Source organism: Diabrotica undecimpunctata, chromosome 6, assembly GCF_040954645.1.
Source record: "Diabrotica undecimpunctata isolate CICGRU chromosome 6, icDiaUnde3, whole genome shotgun sequence".
NCBI classification, from domain to species: Eukaryota; Metazoa; Arthropoda; class Insecta; order Coleoptera; family Chrysomelidae; genus Diabrotica; species Diabrotica undecimpunctata.
The window spans coordinates 94,549,185-94,569,346 of record NC_092808.1 but is presented as its reverse complement, the minus strand read 5'-3'; the positions used below and the strand labels follow the sequence as shown (position 1 = coordinate 94,569,346).

The 20,162-nt window shown below is 33.3% G+C and overlaps 1 protein-coding gene across 1 annotated transcript in view; it reads right to left on the bottom strand.

The window, feature by feature from the left end:
* Positions 1–446: 446 nt before the first annotated feature.
* Positions 447–20,162, bottom strand: part of PNPase (polyribonucleotide nucleotidyltransferase 1) — a 43,190-nt gene continuing 23,474 nt past the window's right edge. The window contains exons 4-9 of the mRNA XM_072534909.1: positions 16,369–16,562; positions 16,153–16,313; positions 11,675–11,862; positions 9,619–9,742; positions 2,831–3,064; positions 447–671 (exon numbers count right to left, since the gene is read on the bottom strand). Of these exons, the coding sequence (XP_072391010.1) occupies positions 546–671; positions 2,831–3,064; positions 9,619–9,742; positions 11,675–11,862; positions 16,153–16,313; positions 16,369–16,562 (1,027 nt within the window). The 3' untranslated portion in view covers positions 447–545. The remainder of the gene's footprint in view (positions 672–2,830; positions 3,065–9,618; positions 9,743–11,674; positions 11,863–16,152; positions 16,314–16,368; positions 16,563–20,162) is intronic.

The window sequence follows — 20,162 nt, the reverse complement described above, 5'->3', positions numbered from 1 at the left end:
GAGCTCCTCGGCACAATCTGAGACTGGACGGTTCCTTTGACAATAATCCTCTACACTACAATTCCAATTAGTTATCTTTAATACATATATCCATTATTCCAGCGCGTTTTCCCCTAACTTGCCTAGTTGGTCCGTGACCTCGACCTTTCCAGTCTTTTAGTTAGATTTTCTGAGTATTTGTAATTTCCCCAGATTACCAATCTGTATCTAGAAAGTCGGATGGTAGGACTCTCACCTCGAAGCTTTTCAACCTGTTTTTCATCTCTTAACCGATATGTTCCACTTATTTTGTAGCCACCACAAACATCTTTCACCCTCCCCCGTTAATTGCATAACTTATGTCTATTGTATGCGATGCTTCCAGTGTAAATAAACTGAACTTATAAACTAAACTGGGATCTAGAAAAACAGTTTTATTTGTTAATTTTTTATATAAAATAGATACATAAAAACATATAAACTTTATTATTTATATTTATCTGGGCCAAATTTAAAACTGGGAACAACAAAATGGCCTATCAAATATTTCCAGCCGTTATATAACATTACCGAACAGCTGATTGAAGAACTTTTCTAGAAATCCTCATTAACCCAGATACGGGATCTCTTCCAAAATATTTAACTTGCAATTCTTGACCTACTTCTAGACCTAATGCTGACGGATGCGCAATCTGCAACAAAAAAACAATCATTTTAACAACACATTAATGAGGCAAGTCTAGAATACAACAAATCCTAAAATTGATGTCCAGAGTTGTAACCTGTTGTACAGAGAGTAGACTATTGTCGCCAATCGTGTCACTTTCCACTACAAATTTAAATCTTATGTTCAGGACCACGATTTTTGTTTTACAACGAATCAACTCATGACGGAAAGCATTTGCTTCGACTAATTTAGTTTCAGTCTGATGTGAGCTTGTAGTGCCAGATACAAGACAACCAACTTCTAGAAAGAGGATGAACGTCAGGCAACCTTTACACCCTTGAATATATTAATGTAGCTGCATTCCGTACAACGGGCCAATATCCTTCGAACCGATGTGTGAGATTGGTCAGTGGACTCTACCTTCAATACAAATTATAAGGAACACTGAATTCGGTAAAAAAAATTGACTTACTTTCATTCACAAAAACCAACGTCTACAAGCGCTCTTGCGGACGATAATTCTGGTAACCAAGACTAGAGGAAATTTTGATAATTTGAACAAATGTCATTTAACCACAGATGCAGAGATTGGAACAAGTAAAAAAATGAAAGTTCAGAAATATTAGTTATTGCAATTTATTTTAAGGAAAATAGAAGGCAAATGTTTCGCAGAAAAATAACGTGGCTTACAAATAATACACAGTGGACTAGATTGTATGTACAGTGTTTAAAATAGTGGTTTATACAAATAAATTTGACGGAGTAATCGCCAATCTTCGATACCAGAAGGCGGCACCGCAAGAAGAAAAATGTTGGAACAATCACACAATCCTGATGACATAAAATTAGAATTGGTCGAAGATTATTTAATAAATAACTTGAATATGTCACCAGTCCATATACCTTGGGTACTCAAAAGTTTTTAACCACCGGAACAGATGTCAAAAAGATAGTAATAAAAAGACAAAACTTATAGCTTCACTTACAGATTATTACAAAAAAATATACATGATCCAAATAGGAAATAAAAAATTAAAAAATGTATTAAGGGTTTCTTGGATAGGTCAGACTTACCAATGACTTTTTCAAAAAAGAACAAAGAGTATCCAGGACACATAATGCGCAAAACGTGTTTCAAACCATAAACCATCCTACAAGGCAAAGTGTAGAGAAAATGAGAAAAAAGGTATAAAATCTACGAAAATGTTTCAATCTAATTATTACAGGACTTTTTACGACAATTATCAAATAAAGTCAGAATAACATATTAAACTCCATTCGCTTAGCTCAGGCATATTTTGACAGATTCATTGTCGGAAACCTACAACACAACAATTCCTACTTCTCAGTATTAATAGCTCAAGTATACTACTATTGCAGACTTCTTTCTTTGAAAAAAGAAGAATTATTCTAAATAGTGGAAGTGCATACTAACCCCATAACATTTTGGGTAGTATGTATTTAAAAGATATATTTTATTTGTTATAATTTAACATAACTATTTATTACATATGGTGCAAATAAATAAATATTGATTGTCGGTAATTTGTAAAGTTCTATTTTATATACTATTTAATTTGTTTACTATTAATATTGGCTATAAATACGTGTGCTTGGTTGTATAGTAATTTCCAGCCACTTCTAGTCTGTCATAAAGTAACTAACTTCGCAAAAAAATAATTACTAAATTCACTAGACAGTTCGGACTGGAGATAGCGAACCGAATTTAGTATCTAATATCTGTCACGGATAGAAAAAAAAGATTATTTAAATTGTTTAAAAATTGCTTGCTCTTATTTTATAATTGGACAGAAACAGCGTATATAAGACATAGTAGCAGCCTCTTCCATATATTTCTGAAAGATATAATTTATCAGCGACTTTTTAATTTACTATTTGGTTATAATAATCACTCTATTTACATTTAATGCCATGATTACTATTTAAATGGGAATAAGTCACAATTAAAGGTTAAAGTACGTTTATTGAAGTTTCAATTTCCACTAGTAAATTTACTAATGTTTGTATTTTGAGAACGATTTCCGAAGTGGAAATTGAAACGTCAATAAACGTACTTTAAACTTTAACTGTGGCTTATTCCCATTTAAATAGTAATTAATTTAACATGCCACAAGAAAATAGCTTCAGAACAATTTTAATGCCATACTTTCATGTATTACTCACTTTTCTTTGATCTAACTGTGAATTATGTAAGAGAGCTGGCGGCATTCCTGGGTATAAAGTAACCATAACTCCGATGTCTCTGATTTCTACTATAGTTGCCTTGTATATGCCACCAAATTCTAAATCTGGAGCTCTTTCAGTCGACAACAACTGTTGTATTATTTCTTCCGCTTCATCCATGGCACTTTGACTTGGGGCAAATACTTCAAATGTTGTGTCGTCTACTTGAGATACCTGCAAAACGTAACGAAATTACGACTTCGCCCCAACACACTTTTTGGACAACATATTAAAAATTATCACATCGTTAAAGCGTATTTTGTGTTTATATTGGTGCATGTTAAGTTGAGATGAAATTTACGAAAGTTTATATATGACTAAGACACTTGAATGCTACGAAGAACACTCCCGAATCATGATTTACAATGTATAAACTTTGTTAATCATGATTTGAGAGTTATACAATGTATATAAATTATAAATCATTATTTGAGAGTGCTCCTTATACCATTTAACGTGTCTTGGTTTGGTTATTTCTAGTGCATCCTGATTGTGATTTTAGTTTAGACTTTCGTATAAGCCGTTCGTCGTACTCAAATTTGAAGCTCTTAAAAACTAATGTCTAATGTCCACTTAGGACTTATATATATATATATATATATATATATATATATATATATATATATATATATATAATATATAAAAACTAATATCAAATGAATTTTCAAAAGTGTCGCAGAATTTAACTCAGTCTCAAAAATTAAGGGTTTTAGCAAATTTGGAAGAAAATTAGCATTTAAGTGAAGTTGCGCTAAACGTCAGTAAAAGTTGCATATTTTACATTAAGACATGTTGGCACGAACAACAATGATTACGAAAACCTTTCAAAGCATAGTAAAATTCAATTATCACAGGATAGTAGTGAGATCTTCTCCGTCGTTTTTTGGGTGTGAATAAGCATTAACGGTTCTGGCATGAGTTAGCAGTTATGTGAGGTTAACAGCTGAGCATTACATGAATGTCTTTGGCGACGTGATATTAGTATCAGTAAAATCAGCTTTTCTAGACAACTTTACCTTTCAACACACAGTATAGGAATTAATTTAAGGTAGATATGCGTTTTTAACAAGAGTAACTAAGAGAAACATATTTAAAACGATATAAATATTAGTAGGCCGGGCCACCAAACCAATTCTTTGATTAGGTTGAGCAGCGTTGCCAGGTCATCGAAGTCAGTAAATCGTATGCTGCTCAAATTATCGTATTTTATAGTACGGATTATCGGATTTACTTATATTCTATTGAACAAGAAATTAACACAATAGAAAAAATATATTTAATGTCTGTAAAAGAAACAAACGAAGAAAAATAAACAACTTATTGAAAATAAAAAAAAAACTTTATACACTATGCAGTTAATGTGAACTCAACTTCTTGCAGTTTATCATTAGCTTCTTTATTGCATAAATTGGTTATATTCATAGCTGTAAAGTTAACACAGACAATACAAAGTCACTCAAATTCAACTCAAAATGTTTTATATGACCTAATCTAGATTTTCTAAATCTATTGTTTTCTCAATACCCCAGCAATACCAGGTATGTACAATATGCATATAAACCAACCTATAACATCTTCCACCAATATGATATTTCCCCAAATCAAGAACAATATATAAATCAACAAAATGCGCCAAACAACACCAATATAATTAACAGAAATAGACAGCAATACTACAGAACGTCATCAACAAGCGATGACGTACCAGAAACTGCGAATGTGTTAACAAAAAACTCATGGCAAGTAGTTTAAACTACCAAACGCGGGAAAATCAGATTAAATATGGAAACAGACAAGGAAGATGATACCATTACACTATCGAACAAAAAAACTCTAACGGATACCCAAAAAAATTAAACCAATCAAAATGAAACAGCGCAAAGAAAACCTAAACCACCACCAATATTTGTTTATGGTGTAAACGACTTCCCAGAAATGAAAAAAAAATTACAGAAATAGCTGAAGCTGAACAATGCGAAACCAGGACCATGGCAAATAATACAGTCAAAATAAATTGTAGCGACCCAGAAATATACAGAAAATTATCAAGATATATTAGAGAGAACAACATTATTCATCCTTTCATCACACATGTCAACCAAAGGAAGAAAGAGCCTACAAAGTCGTAATTAAGTATCTTCACCGTTCACATGCAACAGAAGATATCAAAGAAGAACTGACAAAACTGGGTCACAAGATAAGAAACATCATTAATGCTAAACATAGGATTGCAAAAGAGCCCGTAAATATGTTCTTTGTTGACCTTGAACCATCAGGCAATAACCAAGATATTTATAGAATTCAGAAATGCAATAAACCGGATGTATGCGTGAAATGTGGATTTGTACATGGCTTAGTGCGGTACGGAACGGAAGGACTACACGCACAAACCATACATACAGTATGTATGGTCTGTGACTACGCGGGTATTCTCGATATCTGTGACGTCAGACATCAGCTTTTTTTTCTATCCAAGTCATGTAAAAACAAAACATTAATACACAATCGGAAGCTAATCGTTGTAGAAAATACAAGAACTAGGAGTATCTTCTCCCTCGTGGAAGACTTCAAAGATATAAAGACCTTCTGAGTCGTGATATATAGATATCACGACTCAGAAGGTTTAAAAGTTATCTCTATCAGCTAGTAACAATAGCATCCGGTACTTGTGAGTGAACATTTAAGCTGTATGTGTATATGAAAATTAGTGGAAGCTGTAATATCGCAACAAGTTGCTGCATATCTAAACCCAAGAACCTGTCAGATAAGGTAAGAGCATATGTTTTATGAGCTCGTATACTATTTACCGGTAATGTCCTGAAGCAAGAAAATATCAAAGTTTTAGTGTGCGGAACATTATACAGATACATTATTGTAGTTTTTGTTTTCAGTAATTTTCATTAGTTGTAGTATATTAATAATATTTTTCATTATTATTTGACTTTCATATATTTATGTATCCTTTCGTTAGGTCTTTAGTTAAAAACAATATGTTAAAATCACCTCTCACTTATTTATTATAATAATTTCATACATATGGGGGTCTATTTATCAGCCTCCCATCAGTATATTTTACAAAATATTTTATTGACAGATAATTCTTTTAATTTTTTTATTTTTCATTTAAGATATGTATTTTGTTAGTTATTTTAATAAATATATGATGACTAGAAACGAATTAATGGAGAGTCAATCGATTTGAAGACCGTTATTCGGTTAGCTACTTTCGTGACGTCTTGCAGTGATGCTACTTCCGTGACGCTTGCCTCAGAATTTTACTGTGAAGAAAAAATAATACACTGGCGTTGTAGCCAGAGAAGCTTTGTTTCAAAAAACATCCAAATTGACTCCATTTTCTAATAGAACCAATTTTGAAGGGCGACATTTCACTTTCATGTATGTACGCATGCACTTGACTTTGAATATACCCATAAAAGTGTAAACACAATTTTATTAGCAATTGGAATGAGACTTATTAATTTCTGTTTCCTAATCCTAAAGTGTTGTTGTTGCATAGCTAGTTGTAGTTAGACATTTATTACGCTAAAATACAATAGATTTTATGCTATAATTTCACTATTTGGGAGAGTGATTCATCGTTTAAACGCTGAATATCCTTAAATTTAAATGTACACAGCGGCCCTCGAAAACTACCAGTTTTCTCAATTGCAATTTGCGTTTTCTCATAAGAAATTACACAATATATAAGTAGTATATCTATTTGTGCTTCTCTATAGAAAAATTGACCAAGAGTTGTCGTACAGTGTAGCCAATTCTTGTTCATAAGTAGTAATTATGGTCACACAAAACCTGTATTCTCCCACGCAGCGATTATTACCGTCATAATAATACCAAAAAAACATGATTTTTTCAATAGTAAAAATTAAGCACCAAATTGTAATTAAATAAATTTTATTTATATGTTCCGTTTCGTTACATATTTAAATTTATATATCGATATTTTAAAACATTATTTTTCAATCGTTTGGCAATTTTGGAATTAGCGACGGAACTCTGTTTCAATTCCGACCCACAGAAAGTCATAAAACTGGTTTTTGCCGAGCAAGTGCCCATCAACAATTGTTCATTTACATTAGCGTTTCTGAGGGTAGTGCATATGTTACATTTTGTGAATATATTTTATGCGATAAGTTTGTGTTATTGATAAAACGTGTTATTGATAATACGAGTGTTATAGTTTGTCGTTTTATAGTAAATTTTTAGTTATATTCTGTGATTATTTGGTTTGAATTTTATTGGAGTTGGACGAAAAACCGAGTTGTTCCAAGAGAAGACAGCAAAATTTTGATGTTGATTCCAAAAATGAAAAGCCGCAAAAGAGACGGAAAATGTTAACGTCCGAAGAGAAGGTAATGATACGAAACGTTTATGAAGGAATTGTCGGCAGAAAAATGGCATTAAATATTAGCCAAGCGGTCGACATTTGTAGCAGTTTAACAAAAGTATCCGTTAGCTGTATTTATCGTGTAATTAAAAATACATCGGAAAATAAAAAGCAAGAAAAAGATTAAACTAGAGGTAGGAAAAGCATTGTTTTCAATGAAATATTATACGTCGAAAAATTCATTCATTTTATTTTCGGAGTGAAATTCCAACACCGAAAAATATTTCTCAAGAGCTCGAAAACGATGACTCCTTACCCAAGATATCTCGTAGAGTCTTAATCAGGACCATGCGCGAAATCTCGATATGTAAAACTCAACAGAAAAAGTATGTGCTATTAGAAAAAAATAAAATTATTGTGTGGAGAAGAAAATATTTAGAAGAAATACGCAAAATTCGCAGCACTTGACGCAAAATATGTTATTTGGATGAAACCTGGATTAACAAAGGTCATACAGTTGGAAAAATTTGGCAAGATTTAAATGTCAAAAACGCGAAGCATTTATAGAAGGCTGGTCTACAGGATTAAAAGCTCCATCAGAAAGGGACGGCGTTTAATCATCAGCCATATAGGAAGTGATATAGGGTTCCTTGATGATGGTTTTCTTCAAATTGAGTCGAAAAAAACAGGTGATTATGAAAGAAATTGAAAGGGAGGATTCAAGAATGGCTTACAGAAAAGGGGATTGCATACGAAGAATCAATGCTCAAAATTTAGCTACTTGACATTGCACGGTTAAGGAAAAGTGAATAACTTAAATATGCTGTAGATGAAACTGCAAGAGATTATGGTGTCAAAGTTCTGCGTCTACCACCTTATCATGAGATACTGAGAGATACTATGAGAACTTAATCCCATTGAACTTATCTGGGTGCAAGTGAAAGGAGAAGTAGCACGCAATAACAAAACGTTCAAATTAAACGAAGTTAAGGAACTTTTGATTCAAGCAATCCTCCATGTAACTCCAGAGAAATGGGCTAAATGTATAGGCCACATAATTAAAGAAGAACATCGTATGTGGGAACTTGACACTCATATCGAAGTTTTACTAGAGCCAATTATAATTACACCAGGTGCTGAAGATAATGACAGCGATAGCAGCACTGCATCTTCAGATTTAGACAGCGAATAATATTTTCTAATAGTTTAATCAGAACATCAGCATAAAAAAAACCAAAAACAAAAAAAAAACGAGAAGAACATAGTAAGTGTATATAGTGTTTGTGTTTAAATAAATAGTACAATGTTTTGTTACATCAAACATTATTTTTATTTTGTTTTTATAGAATTTTATTTTGTTTTATAGGATTTTATTTTGTTTTGTTTTATACTGTTTAAGTGTTTTGTTCATTTTATTTGACATTTTATTAAGACAATATGGCTCTTGACGAACACCCATTTAAAAAAAGTAACGCGCCACAAGACATACCTCTGGAGTGGTGTGGAAACTGTCTTAAAATTTGTTTTAAAAAAATTTCATTGTGTAACTCTTTAAGGAACGGGTCACGTCAAAAGACGTTTTAGCGTAACTTCCGCGACAGCCGGGTGGTATCAGTAAGCTTTCTGCAAAATTACTTGTTTTTTATAGCTTTTTGTTTGCGGCATTCTGTATTTTTAGGGGAATGTAGGGAATGAGCCACAAAATATTTAATCATATGTTTATTTACTGACGTTTCGATCTCTATATCCAGAGACCGTTTTCAATTATATAAATGACAGCAATATTTATTTTCTATGGCTTTTTGTTTGTCGTTCTGTATTTTTAGAAATAATGTTGGGAATAAGCCACAATATATTTATTCAAATGTTTAATTTACGGACGTTTCGATCTCTATAAAGAGACCGTTTTCAAACATAAAAATGACAGATATATTTATTTTTCTATGGCTTTTTGTTTGTGGCATTCTGTATTTTTAGGGAGAAGGTTGGAAATAAGCCACAATATATCTATTTACATGTTTAATACACTGACGTTTCAATCTCTATTCCGTTTTTAAAGATAGAAAAAAAAAAGAAAATAAATAATATAAGATTATAAAAATATATAATAATAAACAAATAAAATAAATATAACTATCATTTATATTTTTGAAAGCGGTCTTTGGATATAGAGATCGAAACGTCAGTAAAAACTTGGCCTATTTCGAACATTAATATTTGAAAATTAAAATATAATTAACGTTAAAATAAAAGTGAGTGTACGTCACTGGATTTTCATACGTCTTTCCGCATTTCTGTGCCTTTAAACGATGACTCACTCTCCCAAATAGTAAAATTATACCACAGATGATCCTAAAATATAAATAAAAATAACATTACATACGTGTACACCTGTTTCAGCAAATAACTTCTTTAAATTGACACCACCTATTCCAACAAGCCTTGATCTTTTATGAGCTTCTACTTCCAATTTCTTACTTACAGGCCAATTTTCCTTCTTTTCTGTCCTAAAAATATACAAAAAAAATCTTTTAAAACAATATTGATTACAATGTACCTAAAAAAATAAGTCCCGTACAGTGATAAAACAAGATACTGTTCCAAATATTGTTCTTTGGGAATTCTAGTTTCATTCATGTAATATTACAAGATGAAATGAATTTACAAATTTGTAAAGAACTTTACAAATTCTATGTCTGAACCTATATCTGATAGAGTAGCCATGCTACAAATTAATACCACTCCTCGAAATATTAACTTTATTCAAGTATATGCTCATACAGGAGAAAATCCAGAAAGAGAAATACGATAATTCTACCAAGAGATAAAACAGCTAATAAAGATCGCAAAGAAAAATGCTGTAAACATTATGGGAGATTTTAATGCCAAAGTAGATGAAGAGCGGACCGAAGACATAGTCGGAAAGTTTGGTTTGTGCCAAAGAAATGATAGAGGAGAAATACTGGTCCAATTTTGCCGAGAAGAAAATCTAATGATCGCAAACACCTGGTTTAAACTACCAAAAATAAGATTATATACATGGAAAGCACCTGGAGATAATCAAAACCACATAATAAGAAACCAGATTGATTATATATTAATATGCCGGGACGGACATCGGTTCCGACCACAATCCTGTTATCGGTAAACTCTCAATTAAACTGAAGAAAATCAAACGCAGAGAGAAGATAAAACCTAGCCTCGAAAAACTTATCTTAAAAAAGATCCAGTAGTACAGGCAGAGATAGAGAAAATACTCAATGATACACTCAAAGAAAAATTCAGTGAACCACCCACGGTAGCAGAAGAATCAGTACAAAGTATTTGACACACCTTCAAAACAAAAATCACAACTATACAAACAAAACAACTACAAGACAACACAAGAAAAACAAAGAATACATGGATGACAGAAGAAATCCTAGGACTGATGGACATAAGAATATCTTACAAAAACCGCAATGAAGTAAAATATAAATAAACCCAGAGTACCATCCGAAACAAAATCAGGAAAGCCAAAGAAGAATGGGTGAACAACAGATTTGAGGAACCGAGGGAATTCCTATAAAAACATGACTACTTCAATGCATACAGAAAGATTAAGGAAGTCACAAATATGAAGAAAAAATTCACTACAACAACTCTAGTAGATGATAACAACCAAATAGTATCTAGCCCAGAAAAGGTAGGAAATATATGGGAAAAATACATCGAAGATTTGTTTGATGACGAGAGAACAGAACCACAAATGAATATAGTACAAGACACAATACTTGATATATTAACATCAGAAGTTACAAAAACAATCTTTACGGCAAAGCCACGAAAGGAACTTCAAGGAGGTAAATCTTGATTTTCGTAATCTTATTATAGGCGAGAATTAAAATAATCGTTTAATTTACAAATTATCATAATAATAATTATGAAATAATATATATATATATATATATATATATATATATATATATATATATATATATATATATATATATATATATATATATATATATATATATATATATACCGGTATTTAGGCGCCACGCCCTTCCGGTAGGGATCTATGGAGGAGTATCACCGAGCCGCAAGCCCTTATCTCTTGCCTTACTGCCCCACCATAGGCAGATAGCGTAGACCAGCATATTCTAGTCTAAGCAGCAGATTCATCTAGAATTTTAAACTGCTGCGTTAGCCTTTTTTATTTTTCTGTACACCGAGCTGGGACTCGAACTCACATCCACTGAACCATTCGACAGTGAAGCGAATGAGAATCGGCCGCCTAGCCCGCTTGGCTATCTGACCGACTAATAATAATTACATTATCATAATTAAAATTTCTAAAGAATGTTGGCAAAACTAAATAACTTTGTGAAAGTTACTTCCCGTCTTTTGGATTTTAAAAGTAATGAAAAATCTGTAAATTTTTAGAAAGTTTAAAGTACCTTGGGTTTTCTATGCATTTGTGCATGATTTGGAGAATTTTGTGTTTGGCATCTACAGCACTTTGTAAGGACTCCATAACAATTTTCAAAGGTAATCCGGGAATTTTAATATCAGCTTGCAATGCGGTTATGCCTTTTTTATTACCAGCAATTTTAAAATCCATATCACCCATATAATCTTCGATGCCCTAAAACAATTATTTAAGTTGAACTAAATTATCATGTATATTATGATAGTTAGCGATCAGCTTAACCACATCGCCTTTGATGTCAGTTGTAGTAGAAATCGAAGAATCATGAAGAAATAGCTCCAGGACACAGCATATAAACCTGGTGTTGTGAGATGTCTCCCTTTTACAACAAAAGAAGCGAGCCAGACGTTGGAACTAGCTAAGTATGTAGTCTTGGATTAAATAATCCTTCGTCGAAACAATTTTTTAAGTCAAAAGTGGTAATAATAAATGTTCGATGAATTTAAAACCACTTTCTTTTACGTTGCACTGCTACAAAAAAATATACTTATTACAAACTTATTTAACTAAAACTAGTGAGCGTGAGAAGTGCCCGAGATGCTATGCAGTTACACAATATACTGAGATGCCGGGACGTACTATCCAGTGGCGCACCCAGGGGGAGTTTTGGGGGTTAACCCCTCCCCAGTGCCCTATTCCGACACTGTTACTAACACATTTTAAGGACTAAAAATGGAGGTAGCATCACAAAAAACATTTCGGTGACCAACCAAACCCCACCCCCCCAGAGGCAAATTCTAGGTGCGCTACTGTTATATCCTACATGGGAACCGAGAACGGAGTCTTGAAATGCCGCTCCAATCCACTAATTTATAGAAAAGAGCAAAGCTGCCAAATTTAACGTATTTAACGAGTGTAACGAACTTGAACGTATTTTGCAGTGGATTATAATTCCAGAAATAAGACATTTTTTCGACACATTTACGAAGCAAATGAATAACAAAACAATAAAGTTGAAAGATTTATTGCCCTTTTACGAGTTCCGAAAACAAATAAAGCTTACTGACGCACTTCTTGGTAGATATTAAAGCTTGTTTTTCTACTGAAATTGCAAGCGGTTGATACTAGGAAAAAACATTTCATGACCAGTTGTGGTGGAAAAAACCAAACCTTTTTACTGATATAAGCGTGATTTTCGTTTTGTAACGGAAAGAGTAAGGTATTATTGATATGTTAAGACTGTAATACCGTAGCATTTCTAAATTCTTTGGTATACAGTGATGAGTGCCTTAAGAACCGGCAAAATAACGCAAAAGATAGAAAACACATGTTGTGAAATAAAAAGAGATGAAAGTAGTAGAGGTGGGAAATTATCGATAGAAACCTCTAATTTACATTAAATTACATTAAGACTATCGATAATGTTTGTATTTTGAGAACGATTTCCGAAGTGGAAATTGAAACGTCAATAAACGTATTTTAACCTTTAATTGTGGCTTATTCCCATTTAAATAGTAATTAATTTAAAATGCCACAAGAAAATAGCTTCAGAACAATATTAAGACTATCGATAGTTTCCCACCTTTAGACGTTAGCTTATGAGCTATTTAGTTGACTCAGTCATAATATTACAAGTATGACGTCGAACATTTACATTTTTTAAATTTCGCGTTAAGTAAAAACTGATTGAAGGCAATAAAGCAAATGTAAGTAAACAGTTTAATTAGTAGTAATTTGATAATTAATTCTGTGTTGACGAATACAGAATAACAAGCTATGATAATTCTGTATTGAGAAAAGTGTATGCGACGTCTCAAATCATAGTTTATTATTGATCAATACTTTAATTTTGGATAAAAAATACTCCTACTTAAACTGTTTTTACTTACATTACGTAGTACGTATTACTATGACTGAAGTCAACCAGCTCATAAGCTAACGTCTAAAGGTGGCAAATTTTCGATAATTCTAATGTAATGTAAAGTAAATTATAGGTTAATATCGATAATTTCTCACCTCTACTACTTTCATCTCTTTTCATTTCACAACGTATTATGTTTTCTATCTTTTGCGTTATTTTGCCGGTTCTTAAGGCACTCATCCCTGTATATTGAAATCCCCTCGTATGTGTTAAAATACCAAAAAGTATTTTCATATCCTCTTGGGTGTCTGAGTTGATATAAACCATTTTAGAGTTTGTTTATATTTCACAGATGTGTATTTTCTCGGCATTGTTTGATCGAAGCCGCTTTGAGATAATTTGCCCGTTGCAAATAGACAGAAATATTCCAGTTTATATGTTTTGTTTATGATAAGTTGGGCGAATGAATTTAAAAGATAATTAGATTTTCTCGCGGAGGCGTTGTCAGAGACAGCTGCTTCCAGCGTTTGTCCAAATTTTACGTCAAATTTGAAATGTTTTCTCTTTTTCTGTCCCATTTTATGGAAAATAAGTAGTTTTGTGACAGTTAATGGCAGCAGTTCAATGTGTAGTTGCAGTCTAAGTGAAATTTTGAAAGATAACCACATTTTGCCATTGTGTTCAGTTCTACCTGTTCCAGTTTTTTAAGGAGAAAAGTTTCCAAAGTTTGTGTTCCAGTGCCCCAACTTCCAACCTCAATAATTCGCAGTGTGATATGCAGTATTTGTTCGTGTGGCAGAGAGTCTAAGCCCAGTTCTACACCCAGAAATTCCAGTAAAGTCTAGTTTCCACTCCCAGCATTTTTGTGTAAAACCCTAGTGCAATCCAGGTAACTTTTGTGTTTAAATTTTAAAGGAAAAATAAACATTTTTATTAATAATTGCTTTCATCATTTAAAAAGATAATTTTTTATTTGTAATAATTGATTTCTGTTATAAATAATAGCCCAGTAACAATAGTAAGTGTTTCTCTTTGTTATTTTTGTATTCGCTTTTGTGACTATTAATATAGTATTTTTCTATTGTCTATTTTTGTAACTGTTTGTGGTGAGACAACAATAAATGTTTAATTTATTTTCGTTACAATTTTTAAATTTTTTCCCCAAAACAATTTGTTTCTCACATATGTTGTTACAATTTAGCGCCTTAAAAAGATATATTTTGCATTTCTAATAATTATTTCAATAGTTACAACTAGTTGTTGTAATCGTTATAATTTGGCACCTCGAAGCGGCGTCCTTATTTTAAATAGCTAGAGGTCCTTCTTGTTGTTTTGTTTGTACATTTGTTCCAGGAGATTCATGTAAGTGCCCCTTTGTTTCAAGTTTTGTAGTTGCCCCAATCCTACCCCTTGCCATTCAACTTATCTACGACCCCAGCTCTCCAAATAAACCCTGAGTGCCGTTCGCATAAGTATCGTTTATTTTGCTTGCCCTATCTCCGCTCCCAGTAACTTCTGTCCCAATTTTCAACCCCTTATAGCAATACCCTATGTGGTAGGCAAAATATTTCGTTACAACACCTGGATATCAATGTATCATTACAAAACACCGGTCGTGGAAGCTACAGATTCAAAATATAGCATACGCTGATGATCTGGACTTGATCGCTCTGACAGACCGGAAACGTAAAGAAGCGCTTGCCTCTTTCTCCAGAGAAAAGCAAAGTATGACGTCAATTGCGAATAACAGAACTAAAGATAAAAACAATGGTCAAAATTATGAGGTAATTCATAACGGATAACTCCACAACGGAGAAAATAAAAAAGAACTCTACTAGCGAACAGGTGTTACCGTAATTAAGCAAACACCTAAAGAACAGAAAGATCAGCAAAAAAATAAACTAACAATATATAAGACACTTATTCTGACATATGGCCCAGAAACATGGACTATTTCTACAACAGATTGCAAATTACCTATCATCTTCGAAGGATACAAAGAATACTTGGAGCATTATGTCAAAACAACATCTGGAGAAAACGATATGAGATCTATAGACAATTTAAAGAATTAAGATCTTTAATAAAAAATACAGGATACTAGGAAGATTGGCAACACTGAAAAGAAACGACTGACGTAATCCGCTAGGAAAGTTTTAGGTTTACTAGGGTTGTAGGTTGTAGTATCACACACAATAATGAAAACATCGTTGGTATTTGATATTGAATCGAATGTGCCGGTAGCCGTATTCCATATCCAAATTAACGTGTGAAACTAAAGTAATACATCTGTGTTAGTCTTCATAACTTACGCCCGACGGATAATTCAAATTCTTGTTGTTTACTACAATTTACATCCTGCAAATAATTCATGGAAAAAATGTTGTGTATTAGTAAAATAAATAGTTGAACGAGAACACACTTTAATAACTATTAAAGTGAAACTTTCCAACTAATCTTAAACCCTCGAACTGGCAGCCACGTTCTAACCTCCTACTTGACAGGTTGCCAACCCAAGAAATATCTTAAATAAGCATTGGTATCAAAATACATAACAAAAGACACAATCTGTAGGAGTAGTATATGATAATAAAATTGCTAACAAAAATCGATATTGGTCCTTTTAGCAACTATATCAAACTTACTAATATATCTGTCAAAACTCTATAATCCTCAATAGATTTTTGTTCGGCATCATATTTAGTTACTAAACCTATAGCGACCCCAGCTACAGGAGTTGAAAGTGGTACGCCTGCATCCATTAACGCTAAACTTCCTCCACAAACAGTAGCCATTGAACTTGAACCTAAAAAATTATTCATATACCTACAAAATTTTATTATCTATTCCAAAATATTTACCATTTGATTCTAAAACTTCTGACGTCAGTCTTACAGTAAATGGAAAATCTCCCGGAACGACAGGAGTTAGAGCTTTTTCTGCCAAAGCACCATGGCCCATCTCCCTTCGACCAATAGGACCGATTTTTCCTGTTTCTTTTGTAGCGAATGGTGGAAATTCGTAATGGAGGAAGAAATTCTTTTCTTTAACTCCACTGAAAATTTAAATACTATTGCTCATTGCCTTTAGAAAGGCGTATAAAAGAAAGGCGCATATTTATAAAATAAACGCTATATGCATCCGTTATTTTTTAATTACGGTAAAGGCGCCAAATATTTTCAAAGCAACTTCACGAATGTAAGATGACGAAAGTATATCAGGAAATTAATCTGTAAAGATTGACAGGTCAGAAGGCAAATTTTTACAGAGAAAACGACAGAATAGAAGTACTGAAAAGGTGGCAGGAACACTTTGGTACGCTACTTAATGGAGAAAGTAGAGCTGAAGGTAGAGATGATATAGAACTAGAATAGGGGAAACCTGAGCTACCAACATTGGGACAAATGAATAAAGCAATTCAGTCTCTAGCCAGAAACAAGTCACCCAGAGCAGACAACTTACTCGCAGAAAAATTTAAATGTGGCGGTCAAACATTTGTAATCCCTTTCAACTATTAATACAGATATGACAAGAAGGCGCTTTACCAGAAGATTGGAATACTGGAATTATATGCCCAATACACAAACAAGGAAACGTGGTTGACTGTTCCAAGTTTAGAGCGATTTCCCTTCTCAATACGGCATACAAAATATTGTCCCTGATACTTAACGAACGACTGGCACAGTATACTGACAATATCATAGGATCCTAATAACGAGGCTTTTTGAAAAACAGATCTACCATTGATCACATATCATCCATCAGAAAAATCGACGGAGTACGACATAGACTGTCATTACATCTTCGTATATTTTAAAGCAGCGTACGATACTGTTGACAGACCCCAATTATATTGGGCTATGATCAAATTTGGAATATCAAAAGGATTGGTAGAATTAACTAAAATGACAACGAGGAAAGTTGAATGTAAAATGCGGGTGCAAGGGGATATTTCAGAATTATTTACAACTAATAGAGAACTGCGCCAGGGAGATGCACTATCATGCACGCTGTTCAACTTGGTGTTAAAAAAAAAATGATGAGAGATTCGGGAATAAACTTAAAGGGTACGATATATACCCGTAGTATATAAATAATGGCACATGCTGATGATATAGTGATCATTGGAGAAAAACCCGAAATGAAGCAGTTGAAGCTTTCACACATATCAAAAACGTCGTAGAAAACATCGGACTTATACACGAAACAACACGAAAAACGGTGGAAGAATTCTGCTACTTAGGGTCACTGGTAGACTGCAAAAACAACACATTCAAAGAAATAAGAAAAAGAATATGCGTGGCTAACCCCTGTTATTTTGACCTAGGTCCTCAACTAAGAGAGAGAAATATGTCAAGAGCAACAAAAGCTGTAAGTGCAAACTTTATAAAACAATAATACGCCCAGTGCTCACTTACGAATCAGAACCACGGGCAATGACGACTCGAAATGAAGAATCTGTGGAGAAGGCGATATAATTTCGAACTCGAGTTTTTGGTGATACAGATATCGTGAAAACCATAACAATAAACCGCCTAAGATAGGTGGGCCACGTTGTGCGGATAGATAAAAGTGATCCTGTTAAAATAAACAGGCTAAATAGGCCGGTTACAAGAAGAAAGGGGTCGACCTAAACTCAAATATCTGGACGATGTGCAGGACGATTTAAGGGAGATTGGAGTAAGAGGATAGAGAAGACAGACACTCGACAGGGAAGGATGGACAAATGTTTTGAGGCAGGTAAAGGCTCACGAAGATCTGTAGCGCCTACTGATGATAATAACTTTCGATGTATTGCTGGACGGCCGGTCGTGATGATGACAGAAAAGGTATTCAGGCATCAAATGCTAGAAAATATTTTCACACCATAATACCGAGGATATTCTTCAAAATCAACAATCTCTATTCGGAATTCTAGGTGAAGTGTATCTCAGAGCGAACAGCATTGCATATTAGATAGATCTGGACAGGGTCTTCGAAGTTTGCGTATAATATAAAATAACGTATATATATATATATATATATATATATATATATATATATATATATATATATATATATATATATATATAAAATTCGTGTAATATAATATTGCGTTTAAATATAACCGGTCGTACTGCAGCCAATTGGCAGGTTTTAGTATTAACGCAGGTTTAATTTCTACAATTGTCAACCATTCAGGGAAAACTAAATATAATTCAAATATATGCTCCTACAGCGGAGAGTAGCGAAGAAGACACAGAAGAATTTTATAAAACCATTGAACAAACACTAAAAGTTGTTAAGTCTAGAGACATTACAATAATAATGGGAGATTGGAATGCGAAAATTGGGAAAGGAGAATGTGGCAAATGGGTTGGAAAATATGGTCTCGGCCAAAGAAATGAAAGAGGCGATCGGCTGTTGCAATTTTGCCAGGAAAATAATTTTATAATTATAAACACATTTTATCAACTACCAAGAAGACGAGTATACACGTGGAAATCTCCTGGAGACACTAAAGACTATATTATACCAATTCAAATAGATTATATAACCATAAACAGCAGATATAAAAACACAATTGAATCTGTGAAAACGTATCCAGGAGCAGATATAGGGTCAGACCACAATCCAGTAGTGGCAAAATTCCGAATAAAACTTAAAAGAGTACAAACACCTAAGCCCAAACAAGTAATAGATATCAATCGTTTAAATGATGAAACAATTAAACATCAGGTAGCAACAAGCATTCAGGCAAATCTTGAAAAACTTTAAAAGACAGAGAAGATACTAGAACTAGACATTAATAAACACTGGGCCATTATTAAAAAGAACGTGCTGGAACCTGCTAAAAATATTCTGAAGAGAGAAAAACCAAAGAAACAGAAAGAATGGATGAGTGACGAAATCTTGTTATTGATGAATTCTCGAAGACTATCGAAAGGCAAAAATGAATAACAGTATAAGCAAATTAACACAGATATCAAAAGAAAAATCCGCGACGCTATAAAACAATGGTTACAAGACAAATGTAAGGAGATTGAAAACTTGGAAGCCAAATATGATTCGTTCTATCTTCACAAGAAAGTTAAAGAAATGATCAACAATAGAAACAGGAAGCAGACAGTACTTATAGACCAACAAGGGAACATGATAATGGAAACAGAGGAGAAACTAAAACATTGGCAGACATACATAGAAGAACTGTTTGACGATCAAAGGCAGCCTCCTTGTGATAATTTTCCAGAGGAGACAGGTCCAGAAATAAGCAAAGAAGAAGTAATGCAAGCGGTGAAGTCATGGTGAAGTCGAATCCACTTGTTAGTAGACTTATTTAACAAGATTTATGAAAACAGTATAATTCCTGAAGAATGGCTAAGATCAACGTTTGTCCCTCTACCCAAGAAGGCACATGCTAAGCAGTGCAGTGATCATCGCATGATCAGTCTGATGAGCCACACCTTAAAAAAATTCCTCAAAATAATTCACAATAGAATTTACAGAAAATTGGAAAAAGATATAGGAGAAACTCAGTTTGGATTCCGGGAGGGATATGGAACTCGTGAAGCATTATTTGCCTTTAACATCTTGACACAGAGGTGTTTGGATGTGAATCAAGATGTATTTGCTTGTTTCATTGATTACAACAAGGCATTTGATAACGTCAAGCATA